The 16,072-nt window shown below is 44.0% G+C and overlaps 2 protein-coding genes across 2 annotated transcripts; both read left to right on the plus strand.

The window, feature by feature from the left end:
• Positions 1-230: 230 nt before the first annotated feature.
• BRS3 (bombesin receptor subtype 3) lies at positions 231-3,858 on the plus strand (the record flags this gene model as incomplete). The annotated part of the gene is made up of 3 exons (XM_081336421.1): positions 231-664; positions 1,851-2,199; positions 3,441-3,858. The coding sequence occupies 3 exons, from the start codon at positions 231-233 to the stop codon at positions 3,834-3,836; spliced, it is 1,179 nt and encodes a 392-aa protein (XP_081192547.1). The 3' UTR covers positions 3,837-3,858.
• Positions 3,859-7,672: 3,814 nt separating this feature from the next.
• On the plus strand, positions 7,673-15,330 carry HTATSF1 (HIV-1 Tat specific factor 1). The gene is made up of 9 exons (XM_081336605.1): positions 7,673-8,249; positions 9,606-9,813; positions 10,126-10,173; positions 11,375-11,529; positions 11,791-11,954; positions 12,370-12,469; positions 13,644-13,733; positions 14,314-14,451; positions 14,897-15,330. The coding sequence occupies exons 1-9, from the start codon at positions 7,962-7,964 to the stop codon at positions 15,179-15,181; spliced, it is 1,476 nt and encodes a 491-aa protein (XP_081192731.1). The 5' UTR covers positions 7,673-7,961; the 3' UTR covers positions 15,182-15,330.
• The last annotated feature ends 742 nt before the right edge of the window (positions 15,331-16,072 follow it).

A 16,072-nucleotide genomic window follows, 5' to 3' on the forward strand; every position in this document is an offset into this window, starting at 1 on the left:
TCTTCTCCACCTCCCACACAGTTCAGCAGTGAAATCTATGCATATTTGTCTTTATCATGCTTGGTGACTCCATAGCAAGAGGAAAAGGGTTGAATCTCCTGAGCAGTTGATTTTCTGGTGAATCTGTTGGACCTCCCTTCATCTTTTTCACATGTTCATGGACAGGACATGACATGGGATGAGTTTTAAGGGTTTCCTATCAGTTTAACTACACTCGGATCCTTCAAAAAATGCGCAGGTCATCATTGCTGATGAGAAATGCTGATCTCTATGAAGGTATCAACTCAACAGAAGAGCCGGCTTCCTTACTGAGCAACCAAACAGGCCAGGAAAGCTGGTCTGGAGATGCCTCCCTTGGTTTGGGGACTCTCTGTAGCATTTACGCAGCCTACGCCTCCATCATTTCTATGGGTCTTCTAGGGAATGTTATCCTTGTCAAAGTCTTCTTCAAGATCAAGTCCTTGCAGACGGTCCCCAATATTTTCATTACCAGCCTGGCTTTTGGGGATCTGCTCCTTCTCTTGACCTGCGTGCCAGTTGACGCTGCCTGTTACATCGTGGATACGTGGTTGTTTGGACGAATCGGCTGCAAACTCCTGTCTTTTATTCAACGAACCTCCGTGGGGGTATCCGTATTCACCCTCACAGTCCTCAGTGCTGACAGGTGAGTTTTGAGCGTTTCACTGTTCATGAAGGCATTGTAAGAAATTAAACTTCCTAGGCAAGATTGGACCATGCTAGTCCACTGACCCCACCATCAAATGGCCAAATACAGATATTTCCACTACCCTGTATTCTTTATTCCTATCTGATCACAGAGTTGACCGCTGGGACATCTTCTGACTAGGAATGGATGCAAATTCTGATGCGTGGGAGAGTGTGTATTTGTGTGAGTGTAGGCTACGGTTTGGAAGATTTGTTTTTCTAGTTGAGCAAAATCACTGCAGTTGAGCATCTCCTTATCTGTTAGGCTGTTTCAGTATTTAAAAGGTTCCTTTTCATTTCCAAGTAACGGAAAGTCACTGTGATAGATTCTATTTTTCCTAATGGAGGAGAATCAGGAAATTTTTTGAAGCAAATTCTTTAAAATTCACTGCTAACATCTAAAAATAATATTATTTACGGCGCAGCAGAGAAATGAATGAGCCAGAGAAAGAATAATGATATATTGGAAAAAACAAAATGCCTAAAAAAAGAGAATCTATGCTGCCTCTTGGTGCTACCTAGTGGTGTGGGAAAGCAATTTACAAAAATACAAAATGAAATGTCAGGATGATTAGAACACCTCTGGGGCCCGTTGCCTAAGATTCAAAGAAGTTTTAATTTCCTGGACTAAATCAACTGGCTTTTATTAAACTTGGGCACTTCAGAGGACAAATATATTTGCCCAAGAATAAAAAGTAGCATCAAAGATTTAGCTGTTGAACGTCTGGACCAGGGCAAGATAACACCTACCCAGGGCTTGGAGGGTGGCAGTGTCATTAGAAGACCTTTGTGTTGGCTTCATGGGCTCTCTGAGCAAGGTCACTGAAAATCTATGGTATATTTTAATTTCCCTGCACATTTTGAGGTAAGAAGCACATAGAGACTGTTGTATAACCCTGAGAGAGAGAGAGAGAGACTCAACGTAGTCTGAAAAACAAAGCACCCTAACCCCAGATACCCTCCACAAACAGAGGAGGGGGAAACCCTGAAGGTCCCAGCTCCATCATTCTCCTGCTCCCTGAGCATTTTTCCTCAGAAATTGTCACAACTGAAGGTTACCCACTTGTGTTCAAGACCATCCTATTCTATTGTTTTTGTGGTCATTTCATTAGCCCTCCAAGACCTGACACAAACTGTGTTGGTAGGTACAAGGCTATTGTGAAACCTTTGGAGCTTCATTCGGATGCTGTTCTGAAGACCTGCTGTAAAGTTGCTTGCATCTGGATCGTCTCCATGTTATTGGCTGCTCCAGAAGCCGTATCTTCTGACCTCTATACTTTCCACATGCCGGAGAAGAACACCACCCTCAAAACCTGTGCACCGTATCCCATCTCTGAACGTGTCCTGCAGGAGGTCCACTCGCTGGTTTGCTTCTTGATCTTCTACATCTTACCCCTGGCCATCATATCTATTTACTACTTTCTGATTGCCAGGACGCTCTACAAAAGTACATCCAGTATGCCCGCAGAAGAGCAGGGTCATGCTCGTAAACAGGTAGGCAAAAATGTCCAGTCTGCATTTCTTACATATATGGGCCTTTCAAAACAGAAACAGGTGTTCTTCTTAGAGATAGGTCTTCTGGAGAACACGCAGGTCAACCCAGTGGGATCACTCAACCGCAGGATGTTCACAGGCATGTGGGCTAATGGGTGTCATAAAAAGAACTCAAGGTGGACTATGTTGAGCCAACGGACATGTTTTGTCCCAAAATGGCATCACTGTTTTGGAATCCAGAGGTGCTGTTTGAAGCACATGTGGCCCACAAGAAAGTTCAGTGGGGAGAAAGCATTATTGTTTCACTGGGTGCCACCCAGTCATTTTTGTGAGATGGGCGGCTGAGGTGGGCTTCAGCTTTGAATCCCTAATCTGTAGTAATCTGGAATTTAACTCCAGAAAAGCAAATTTGCCTTTTTTCCCCTCACAACTGTAGAACCCTTTTCCCTTCTTCTTGTGTTGCACAAACCATGTTTTCTTTGCAGCTTTTATCAAGGGCAGGCTACACCCAGCTCTGGTTTTCTGCTGATAAGTGGCAGAAAGGAACTGAGGAGATGTTTCCCAGCTTGTACCTCAGGGAAAACTCTGACAAGCAACAGCAGCAGCAGTAATCCAGCCTAGCTTTTATGAAAAGAAGAAGCTAAACCTAGGCAGTTCTAAGTCAGTCCTTGACTCCTCAAGGGAATTCCGGGAGTTGAAGTCCACAAAAGGTTGGACAACCCTGCCCATCATTTTCCAGTTGACGTCCATCACTAAGGCAGGATTGGAACTCAGGTTCCTCTGCTCCTAATCCAGTACTTTATCCTCTATACCAAAATGGTTTTCTCAAGAAATCTTCCACTTGCCATTATGTAAATAGCGAGTTTCTTCTCCATATTTTTCAGTTACTAAGATTAAATACTCCTTTCTGTAAATTCCACTAATGAGCTGCACATGTTGGATGCAGTGTTGGTAATATTTACCGGGCTTGTAGAACATAAGAAGATACTTGATGGGTCATGCTTTCTAATTTTCAGAGCAGCGCTCAAGCAACAGATAGCCTGGATGAACTGTTATATGTTGTCGTTATTGGTTTATAGCAAAAAAAAGAGAAAAGCACAGAAGTTTCCTTTCATTGGCGTCATCAATTAGCCAAAGAAGGTCTAGCAGCATTTATCTTTTCTTGCCATGTTGATGTTGGGTTATTTTAAGAAGCCTACATAGAAACCAGGAACAATAATTTGCACGTATTTCCCCCTTAGATTGAATCCCGCAAGCGAGTGGCCAAAACCGTGCTGGTCTTAGTAGGATTGTTTGCATTCTGCTGGCTACCCAATCACATCCTCTACCTGTACCGTTCGTTCACCTACCACACTTCCATAGACACGTCCACTTTCCATCTGGTGGCCACCATTTTCTCCCGGGCGTTGGCCTTCAGCAATTCCTGCGTCAACCCCTTTGCTCTCTACTGGCTGAGTAAAAGCTTCCGCCAACATTTCAAGAAGGAAATCTTGTGTTGCAAAGCAAAGGTGCCCGTCAGAAGGGCCAGCCTGACTCAGAGCCACACCCCAAGCAGAGCCATGTCAGTCACAGGATCGGAAATCAGTGTCACTTTGCTCACAGATTATAGCATCACCAAAGAAGAGGAGAGCGTTTAATTGTACTGGAGGATCATCGTCCCGCTTGGACTGTCCAGCAAGATCTAGAAAATTGCTGAATGTAGAGGAGAGCTTCTTGTGCTTAGTAGAAATCTTCCCAATGCATTGTAAGATAGCACACCGCAGCATCACAAAACTTTTCCTGCAAATCACAGCAGTTCGTTTTGCATGGTTTTCCTCCCAAGCTGCCTTCCCAGGCATGTTCAACTTAATCAAAACCAGCATATTCCCTTTGCCTTTGCAAGGAGGAGAAGCAAGAACTTGACTTGATTTAGATCAGGGTACGGAACATTGGAAGCTGCGTAGGAAGGAAAGGCCTGTCAAGAGTCCGTTAACCTGGAGGATGAGCTCTTGAGACTGCAGGAGAAGAAAAGGGCTGGCTAGCAGCTCCAATAGCATTAACAGAATAACAGAGCTGGAAGGGACCTAGGAGGTCTTCTAGTCCCACCCCCTGCTCAGGCAGGAGACCCTATACCATTTCAGACAAGTGACTGTCCAGTCTCTTCCTAAAAACCTCCAGTGTTGGAGCACCCACAACTTCTGAAGGCAAGCGGTTCCACTGATTAATTGTTCTGTCAGAAAATTTCTCCTTAGTTCGTTTGCTTCTCTCCTTGATTAGTTTCCATCCAGTGTTTCTTGCATTAGAAAGAGGTACCGAGGTTTCATGAAAAAAAGGGGATTAGTGACAATCAGTCATAAAGTGGCCCATGCACCGTCGGAATACTCCCACCAAGTATATACTGCTTGCAAATAATGGCCAATAAGCCGCTCTCTTCATATTCTGCTTCCAGAGACATTTGCTTCTGCATTCAAGGAGATTTAGAGATACAGGTGGTCATACTCTTGACCAGTGTACTTATGACGGTTGCAGCATCCTGGGGTCTTGTCATCATCAGCTGTGATCTTCTCAGGGCGCTTCCAACACACAAAGTCAATGGGGGAAGCCCTATTCGCTTAAGGACTGCATGATTAGCCTAACAACTGTGACATAAAAGGTCATTAAAATCGGGCATAACTCATTTCACAGCCACATTGCTTCGTGAAGAAAATTCTGGTTCCAGCTCTGGCCGTTAAGTGAAGCACTACCTAGAATGTCCTTGCCCCTTCTTTAATGAAGTAAGAGATTTGCATTTATTGTTTAAGCAGGCTTTTTTCTCCTCCATTGTACTGCAACCTTGTGAAATTTAAATTATTAAGCCCTAATAAAGCTTGCTTTCAATACAGAAAATGGTAACAGATTCTCTATTATGTGTTGTTATTGAATAACACAGTTGGAAGGGACCTCGGAGGTCATCTAGTCCAATCCCCTGCTCAGGCAGGAAGCCCTATACCATCCCAAACGGTTGTCCAATTTCTTAAAAACCTCCAGTGTTAGAGCACCACAATCAACAGAGTCCAAAGCAACCAATTTCTAGTTTTATGAGGTTCCACCCCTGTCCAGTTACGAGACCATCTTCATCAAACAGATGGGTTTAGGGTTATCATCAATAGTGATTGCTTAGCATATGGTAACGTTCAATACTTGTTTTCAGGATGAGCTTGGCACATGATTTTTTTTAGTTCGGAACATACTGTGAGTTGGAGAACTCTGTTTTTTAGCTTTTTCTTTAACTATTGCAATCTTAATGAATCTCATTAGAAGCCTCCCTTTCTTGCCCACAATTTCTACCATTATTCAAATGAATTGGAGGCCTGGAGATATTATATTTCCACGGATTTTGGTTACAGCATTGATCCTGTGGGTGTGCTGCAGGAAGAATCCCCACTTAAATAAGAAACCAACTGCTGGGTTGTTTCTACTGACGCTAGAATACACCAGGGAGGAAGAGAAGCACTAGATTTTACTGTGCTCCCCACGGTGCAATTTCTGAGCTGGGGCCTGGATGAACTGCACATTTCCCTACTGATTTGATTTACATCCCTCACTAACCTATTATTTGCTGTAGTGTGGTTTGTTCACTAACACAGTTGGTTCAACACGTCATTAACCATTATGTGTCACTGTGGCTGGATCATATATACCAAACTTTAAAAACAACATAAAGCACGTTTCCTCCAACCAATGCAATCACCATCTGCACATTGATTTGTAACTATATTGCCTTTGATTTTATTGTACTTTCAGTAAAAAACAACAGAGCTGGAATGCTACTGGTTTCAATGCAGTCTAAACCACTAGCTGTTTTCTCATACATGCCATTGAACTCAGTGAGTCCAACATTAAAAGAATGCATTTAGAGTTTTACACAAGTAAAAATAACCAACTGGACCGAGCTGGTATTTCCAGCTTTCACTGCTCAAAAGAAGCCAGGTATTTTACTGCCTTACTATTATAGCATCGCAATGCATTCTGAGTTCCTATGGCTAATGAATGATTTAAACTGCTTTTCTTAATATTTTGAAACCGTTCCAACTCACTAAACTCTAAATTGTGACGCTATTCAGTTTTTTGAAATATGCAACTGATCCATTCAGTTTAAGATCATAAAAATCAGTCATCTTAAAATGTAAACTCAGCTTGGATCCATGCATTAGGAATAAAACAATCTCTGGGCCAAAACTGTGACGTTGTTTTTCAAACTTCTATTTTGGAAGTGTGAACACAGAGTATCTCTAAGGAGGCAGCCGGTAATAAAGTAGATTAAGGCAAAAGGTTATTGACCAATCTAAAATTACATCTCCAGCAAGTCCTTCTGTCGGCTCGTTGGGTGGTGATTTAAGGCCCTTTTGGACCAGGGCTTCCCTCTTCCATTTGGATTACCATTCTGCTGGGTATGACAGCAAGATATTTTTTGCTCCGTATTGATTTCAAAACAGGCTTGAAGCTTTTCAGCCACAAAGGCAATGAGATTTCATCTCTTGGTGCCATTCCTCTAAGGCTTCATTAGCAAGAAAATAAATAAAACAGTACATCTGGGCTTTGAAGCCTCAGAATTTTCCTCAATAGCAGTGTTTCTTAAATTGGGCCACTTTTAAGACGGGTGGACTTCAACTCCCGGAATTTCCCAGCAACCAAGTTAAAACTCAAATCCTTTGGCCACCTAATGAGAAGGACAGACTCACTGGAGAAGAGCCGAATGCTGGGAAAAGTTGAGGGCAAGAGAAGAAGGGGATGACAGAGAAGGAGGTGGCTGGCTGGAGTCACTGAAGCAAGAGGGGTGAGGCTAAATGGACTCCAGAAGATGGTAGAGGACAGGAAGGCCTGGAGGAACGTTGTCCATAGGGTCACGATGGGTCAGACACCATTTCGCAACTAACAAGAAGTTGCCAAGTTTGAAAAAGACGGCTTTAAAGACCCCAGAATATCTTCTTTGTCTCCACTGGAGAGGCTGGTTTTTACCCCCTCCCTGTCTCTGCTGAGGCCACTGGCTGTAGGAGGCTGCAACCCTCTCATCCACGAGCTGTGGATGATGGGAGTCATTGCCCAGACGCTCCATATCGCATCAGGTTGGTTTGGTTTTATAGTACAACCCCCATTTCATCCAAACAGGGGTTATGCAGGCTGGGGATGATGGAAGTTGTAGTCAACCTCTTCCCTATGAACTGTATGGGCAACCTGTCCTGTTGACCCCGCTTTGCCTGGAGCGGAAGTGGATCAAATCTGAGAACTGGGAAGAACTTTTCCTTTGTTTAGGAAAGAGAAAACTTAAGTTCCCTCGCTCTCAACTCCTTCCGGCCTTCCCTTCTCCGCAGGCACAAACGGACTGCTCAGCTCCGACGCTCATTGGCTGCCTTTGTTGTTGTTTGTCGCTGTTTTCGGCCTAGGCCCGCCTTCTTTCCGAAAGCGACTTCCGCTCTTGCGCAGGGCTCCTTCCCTTCAGCTGGTACGCTAAGAACAGGAGAGAGACCGAGGCAGGGGAGCGCTTCTGGGGTTGCACGCTAACTTCCGGCCGACGCGAAAGGGGGGGGGAGAGAGAGAGACAGCGCCCTTCTGCGCCTGCGCGGTCGCCTCGTCTCCAGCGGAGGCGAGAACCCGCGGGTTTTACCGCGGCGGGATGGACGAGCCGGCCTGGCTCCGTCGCCTCCGAGCGCGGCCGCCCTTCTCCTTTTAACCCGGAGAGGGAGCCTGGCCGGCAGAGGGTGCGGCGCGTGCGCAGTAGGGCCGCGGGCGCGATCCGTGCGCGCATGCGCCCCAGCGCCGGAGGGCCCCGCGGCGAGGCGTTTGCAGGCCGGGCCGGGCCCGGGCGGCGCCTGGTCGTGAGCGGCGGCGGCGGCGGCGGCGGCGTGGAGTCGGGCGGCACCATGAGCGTCGGCGGCTCGGACCGCAACGAGGACTTCCACCAGCAGCTGCGGCTGCAGGAGCTCTACGAGCGGAAGGAGGGCGAGGGCGCCGAGGACGCCTTCACCTACACCGACCCCGCCGACGGCACGCAGTACGAGTGGGACCGCGAGAAGAAGGCCTGGTTCCCCAAGGTGGGCCGGGCCGCCGGCCCCGTCCTCCACAGGGGGTGGGGTCTGTGGGGGAATCCAAAGCCCCTGCGCCCGGGGGGGGCATCCTGCCTCTGCCTGTTTCCCTGTCGGCGGAGAGTGATGGGCATTGTAGTGCTGGGCTGGGCTGGGGGCTTGTGGGGGACAGGGTCTTCTGGTTTTCAGGCTGCAACAGTCTTGCTTTTGTTAGTGGGGAGCCTCCCTGTGAGGGGGGTCGCCCAGTCCTTTAGCCTTCCTTATCAAACCAAATAATTTCATTAAAGGCATTGATGTGTGTGTGTATACACACACACACACATACATACATACATATGTATATATACATACATACATATACATATAGATATCATATATAATATATATAACATATATAATATATGTATATGCTTAGAATAATAATGCCTGCATCATCTGCCTACAAATTGATAATTGCTCTGAAGAGAGCGAGAGGGTGGGCATATAAATTTATATAATATATATTATATAATGTAAACCATAAAGGTGCCAAATCCAGTCTTAAACTTCAGGCTGAGTAAGCAATGGACTCTGCAAATCATCATCATCATCCTGATTTCCTGGGGCAAAAATGCCATTTTTTGAGATGAGCCCTCCTGCCCATCCTCAATTTTTCTTTCTTGCTCCTTTGGCTTGCTGTCCTTTTGACCTTCCTTATCTCTCTGGCAACCTGCCTTATAAAAAATAGATAAAGGAAAGGCAATGAAAACATCAAATACTTTAGCTTTTTAAGTCTCTCAAATGGGAATACAGCAATTCAGTAGGTTGGTGTTCCTCAATCTTGGCAACTTTAAAAGGTGTGGATTCCAACTTCTCACTCTTCCAGGAATTATTTACTTTGTTTTCTAAATGGCCATCTGGACCCAGGGCTAACAGGCTAGTTGCATCTAAGGTGGACTGCATTTGCATTGTGCAGTTCTGCTACTGAATCAAGTGATGAGCAGTTGCCCCTGAAAAGTCTCTGACTTTCTTCCCTAAACTCTGAAGAATATTTGTAAGAAATTTGGCTGGTTGTTAGCAGTTTTAGATGTCTAAACAGAGAGAATCTCTCAGGGAATCTGTTAAGTAAACACACTGCAGCTCCTTGATGACTTGGTCTCAAAGATATGTACAGCTGCTGGTGCTCCGAGTGGCTTTCTGTAGTATCTCTAGAGTAGCATCCTTTTACCCTGTGTAGGCCTGCCTATCTCTCTAAGCTGCCTATCAGTTGTTGTGCCATTATGAACGGTTAAAAATAGAACATGATCTAGGCCACCTCGGGCACTTGCAATAACATTTCAATCTTAATTTGGTCTCTAATTGGTTTCCTGGATAATATCTTTTTAGATCACTGAAGATTTCTTGGCAACGTACCATGCTAACTATGGTTTTCCCACTGAAAGCTCCAATACTTCGGCGTCTGTTGCAAAGACGGAATCTAAAACTGCACCGGATTCCAAGGCCGCCAAGGCTCAGCCGCCGGTAGAAGTGAAACCATCGCAGCTGCTGCCGACAGACCCTAAGCAAAAAGGAGAAAAGAGAAAAGCCGAAGCAGGCAAGGGGCTCCATTGTGCATGACGTAGGAGTAGTCTGCTGTTCAACTTCCTGTGGAGTTGAGCTTGTGTGGGTGGTCACGCAGAGCATCCTTAGAGCCGGTCAGACTCAGCCTAATTTTAAAGGATCAAATTATGGCCAACTTGTAGGAATTTGTTAATGTTGTTAAAGCTTGATAGGTGTGAAGATAGGAAAGTGCCATTTATACTAGGTCAGGCTGTTTAGCCCAGGAGTCTGATGTGAACTTTAGTCTGAAGAGCTGTTCTCTTTTCTTTAGAGGTGCAATCCTAACTTATCATCATCTCCCCTCTAGGATGGTTTCATGTTGAAGAACAGAAAAATACAAATGTTTATGTGACAGGTGAGGAGCCATCCTGAATCTTTGCTGGTTGTGAAAGCTGGGTTATGGAATGGCTGTGGCGATCCGGTTCTCCTGTGAAATGGATTCAAGCCCCTGAATATCATTTTAAAGATTTCATGTCACATAAAATCTTTGCTTCTGGAATTAAAAATGATGCAGGTGGCTTTGAGTAAAGTTTAAATGGAGGGGAAGAGTGATAAGTATCACATTTATTTAAAAATCTGGTTCTGTATATTTGAATTATTTGTGAAGTGCCTCAAAATGGCAAAGTTGCCACACAACTCCATGCAGGTTTTGTAGTCAATTTGTCCACTTTGGTTTCCCACTCTTGAACTGAAATTTGTCTCCATTTTAATGAGGATGGATGTCTTCCTATGCTTTAAATGTGAGGCCAGTGCCTCTAAATAAATTCCAGTCATGTTCCTTTTTTACTTCCTAGTTAGACGATCACCTTGATCACTCAGTATTGGCTACGTGGCTTAATGACTATGTAGTTGATTGGTAAAATGCCTTAGTGCTATATCTGGAAGTGCCCATTGCAGCATTTGGACCTTTGCCATGTTTGATATGGACTCCCAATTCCTAGCTGTGTAATGCTTGTAAAATGCACAATATTTCTGAAGCCTCCGCCATAATGGTGCTGTCCTGACTGGCTTGCGATCTCTTGGCAGAGACTTCTGCCTTTGATATACAAGACACGTCCAAAGGAGAGAGTTCCCTGCCTGGCTGCACACAGTGACTTTGAGCTGTTTCTATGATCTCATTTTGCTCTGTTAAAGGTGTCAGCTCTCAGGCTTAATGGCTGTGCTGTAGACCTCTTCATCCTCCCTGAATCCAAGGAACAGATGCCTGCTGACACTGACAAAATACCTCCCAGGGTCCACCTCAAACGTGTCCATGGGTTTCAAAGCTTACATTTTGAACGGAGAGTGCAGAATTTGCAGAACTGCGTTAAGGATTTTATATCCAACTTGGGAGCTAGAAAATAGAACTACGATTGTCCTTTAGTGGCGTTATATTTTTTCCCCTCACAGTTTGGGATCCAATGCTGCCAAAATGCAAAAGCTGTCAGACCATGCCGAACGAGGGGGAATAGACAAAAGATACCAGGGTGGCCAAAAACCCCCAACAATCTTGTGACATTAAACGTTCAGTTTGGTTTTATTGCTGCATTTGTGGCTGTTCAATCTTACCTTTCTAGGTTTACCACCAGATATCACGAAAGATGAATTTGTGGACGTTATGTCAAAATGTGGCATCATTATGCGCGATCTTCAAACAGAGGAACCAAAAATCAAGCTCTACAAAGACAAGGAGGGAAACCTTAAAGGCGACGGACTCTGTTGTTATTTAAAGGTTAGTTGCTTACTCTGTCACAGCATATCCTCATGGCGATCCTGTGGTTGCAGTTGTTATTGCAAAAATAGATCTCCAACCCCTTTGAGTCCCTTTATTTAAAATTAGTTTAGTTTAACTTCTGGGCACTCCTACAGACTTCAATGGAATTTATGAGAAGCATGTTTTAATGTCTGTCCCAAGTGTTGTTTCTTTGTCTGTTTAGGTGGAAAGGGGAGGTCTTAAACCAGATTCTCTCTCTCTCTCTGTCTCTTTTTCCAGAGAGAATCTGTTGAACTTGCGCTGAAATTGCTGGATGAAAAAGAAATCCGAGGCTACAGACTGCATGTGGAAGTTGCCCAGTTCCAGCTCAAGGGGGAGTACGATGCCAGCAAGAAGAAAAAGAAATGCAAAGATTACAGAAAGAAGCTCTCTCAGCAACAAAAGTGTGGCTCTTTCTCAAGACACCTCGAACCTTTGATAAGAATGTTTTGCTTTTGAGGTTCACTGTATTTGCCTGTGGAAAATGTGGTCAGGCTGGCCTTTTCATTAAACCCTTAAAAGGATTGTATTTATAGGAAATGAATGAAACCTTCATCTTTAAAGCAGCTCAAATTACCCAGGAGGACAGCTCCTAATAAAATGTGGATTTCAATGTCAAGTTATTTTTCATGTAGGCGGCTTATAGATAATACATCCGTTTCAATGCTGCTGGGGAACTGCCTTTCACTAACGGGGGGGGGGGAAGAATTCTGCCAGCTCTTGATTTCTGAAACATCCAATTTCTTTTTCAACAAATACTTTTAGAAACTGAAGAGAGACCCCCCACACACACCTCCTAATGTTGCTTCATTTCATTAGACTGCTGGATTGGCGGCCGGAGAAGAAAGAGGGGAGTGTTAGATTGCGACATGAGCGAGTTATCATCATCAGAAACATGTTTCATCCCAAAGATTTTGAGGTAGGTAACAACCCAACAGGGCTTCACAATCTGCAATCCCTCCCAAAGGCCTGGGAACGCATCATCTCCCAAAGATGGCACACATGAAGCCATCGCAAGCCAAGAAGTGCTTGTGGTGTAATAGGGCCAGCTAAAGTTAGAAAGGACCGTTCCATTTTTAGGCTGCTTCTGGCTGAGGCTGTTGGACTATCATATCCAGCCACTTAATTTGCTCCTCCTGTATTTGAAGGCACAATGTTACCCTCCAGCGGGACATACTCTGAATGTATTTAGTAATCGCATTTAGGCTTATATTTATTTATTTATTTATTTATTTATTTTAATTCCATTTATATCCCGCCCTTCTCCGAAGACTCAGGGCAGCTTACAAGCTTAGCAGTAGCCTTCATTCTATGTATATGCCTGCTTATTAGGGCTTTCACACACACACCCAAGCGGCATTATTACAAAGTCAGCTTAATTGCCCCCAACAATCTGGGTCCTCATTTTACCTACCTCGGAAGGATGGAAGGCTGAGTCAACCTTGAGCCTGGTGGGACTCGAACCTGCACTAATTGCAGGCAGCTGGTGTTACTTAAGGAGGCATTAGCCCACTGCTCCACCAAGGCTATACCGCCCTGTAGTACTTTACAGCACACTCTGGGTGGGTTTGCAATGTATACATTATTTGCATGTTGCCCCCAACAATCTGGATCCTCATTTTATGACCTTGGAAGAATGGAAGGCTGACTGCACCTTGAGTCAATCGAGAGCAAACTCCAGGTGGTGGGCAGAGTTTGCGTGCAATGCTGCACTTTTACTACTGCGCCACCAGGGCTTCTTTATCTGATCATCTCTATATTTACCCAAAGGCTGGGAGTCATGGGGCCTGTAGTCCAACATGCCTGAAGTTTGCAAGGTTTCCTAGTCGTGGTACAGGCCCTCAGTTTCTACTAGGATCAGCTAAAGAGAGTTCCAGCTTTAAAGGATGACGTTTTCCGTTCAATCTGTGCTTTTGAGCATTGATGAAAACGGAACCCGACAAGCTTTTGAACTGTGCATAGCCAATAATTCAGGCAAGGTTGTCCGGTATCTCATTTTATTTGTCAGCGTGCCAGAATTGTCCTGTGAAGTGCTTTTGCTTTCTGAAAGGGTTGGATGCGTTTTTAAAATAGGCTTTAAAATGTCTTTCCAGGAGGACCCCTTAGTGCTAAATGAGATCCGAGAAGATGTACGGACAGAATGTGAAAAATTTGGTCAAGTAAAGAAAGTCATTATATTTGATGTATGTATCAGAAATACACAGTCCTACTTTTGCCTTGTACTTTTGTGACATTCTTCTACTAAAGCACTAATAATTACCACACCAGCCAAGCTCCATTTAGAATCGTCTGTTTGATGAAGAACCCCACATAATTTTTAATTTTTCAAAGTTCATTATTCAATGTATCGTTGGCATATGGCTGATCCCTTATAAAACATTATGTCTGTGTCGTGAGCCTTGGGACAGCAGCAACATTTTTAAAATTAAAAGAAGTTTTAAAATATTACCCACTCCAGTGCTGTATTGGACAATTGAGGGGTTTAATCAGACGATAACATAGAAAGGTTACTAGATTTCTGGAAAACACAGATATTCTTATGGGGAGGTGTTAGAAGAATAACCAGGAAAAGGTGAAATGCTAGGCAACTTAAAATGATTTCAGTGCCTGTTTTTCTCTAAAAGTGGCAGTTTTAAGAACAGAGGCAGTTTTGTCATGCTTTGTGAGTCCCAGGACTGTGCTTGTGATCCTGAAATGGGGCCTTCTCTTAAATACGGGCAATACCTAGATCTAACTTGATGGCTTTCCCCCCTGTGTTTGTAGAGGCATCCCGATGGAGTAGCATCCATATCCTTTAAGGAAGCCGAAGAGGCTGATGTTTGCAAACAGGCACTCAATGGGCGATGGTTTGGTGGACGGCAGCTCTCCGTGGAAACGTGGGACGGTGTAACTGATTATCAGGTATATTTGGCTTAATGAAGGTTGGTTTTTTTTAACGAAAGATGCGAGTATGAATAATGAAGGGAGCCAGTTACGACCACAGGGTCGAAACTGGGGGAACTGAATTCTAGTCCTGCCTTAGGGATGAATCCAGCTGGGCGACTTAGGGCCGGTCCTTCCCTCTCCGCCCTAGGAAGAAGGTGTTAATGGCAAACCAGTTCTGAAATCTTGTGAAGAAGATTTCAGGGACATCGTCCAGACAGTCTGTGGGAGTCTTGACTGATTTAAAAACGAGAATAACTTAGTTATTTAGGAGGACATCTTTATGCTCTGTGCTTGGCTTTTGAAATCCCTTTTAAAAGGGATTTCTGATCCCTTGAGCAAAACTATTGATCATGAAACAGAACATGCCTTCCCTCCCCCTTCTTCTCAAATATTGACAATTGCCAACATGTCCCACCCCCAGGTTGAAGAAACCTCCCGGGAAAGAGAAGAAAGACTGAAGGGATGGCAAGAATTTTTAGGGGATCCTGACCAAGAACGGCCTAAAAAGCCGCCGGATGCAAATTCTTCAGAAAGTGGCCCACAGCGGGCCGAAAGAGACCCGCCCTCTCAAGATAACGGGGCCACCGAAGGTGATGCAAAGGCCGAAGCCGCCGAGGGAGGAGATGCCCACAAAGGAGCCAGCGAAGATGTCACGGCATCCACCGACAGCAGCGTGGCGGGCAGCGATGAAGAAGCAGAGACTTAACGCCACTCGCCGCTTGTCGAAAGCATGATTGCGGGCTCCCCTCAAGATCTTTCTTCTCCTTTCCTGATGCAGTTGCAAGCTCCACTCCAATGAATGAATGAATGAATATATATATATATATATATATATATATATATATATATATATATATATATATATATATATATATATATATATATATATATATATATATATATATATATATATATATATATATATGCATGTTTCCTTCTTAGGACGTCACCAACGTGCTTTTAAAGTATTGCATTAAAAGCAGTATTTAGTGTGTGTGTGTGTGTGTAATATATATATATATATATATATATATATATATATATATATATATATATATATATATATATATATATATATATATATATATATATATATATATATATATATATATATATATATATATATATATACATTCTCTCTCTCTCATATATCTTCATGTCTGGCTGTGACTGAAGCTGTGTATGTGTCATAAGTTGCCAAGAATCCTGCTGAACTGACCAGCTGTCTTAAGTTCCACCTTTGCTTGTCAGTGTCGAGTCCATCCACGTGTGAAGTAGGTACAAATTCCCCAGTTCCCCTGAACTACACCATAATCTTTTAGACACCCAGGTATGAACGCTTTTCGTCGTCGTTGCTCTAATGCCACCTCCTCCCAGCCTACTAATCCTCCCCCTGTACGATACGGATTCTTGCCTGCTGTGGATGCACCGGCATGGGCTTGGAAAAGCTGGTTTTCCTGATTATTAATTGATTTTTTTAAAGTAGCAGATCATTGAAGATGTATCCGCATTCTCCGCAGTTGAGGAAGATTCGAAAGATCAAGGTCTGAAGATGCTATTCTGGTGTGTAAAGTTCCTTGTGATTCATGTCCTTTTT

The sequence above is a fragment of the Vipera berus genome (genome assembly GCF_964194415.1).
Source record: "Vipera berus genome assembly, chromosome: 11".
Taxonomy (NCBI): domain Eukaryota; kingdom Metazoa; phylum Chordata; class Lepidosauria; order Squamata; family Viperidae; genus Vipera; species Vipera berus.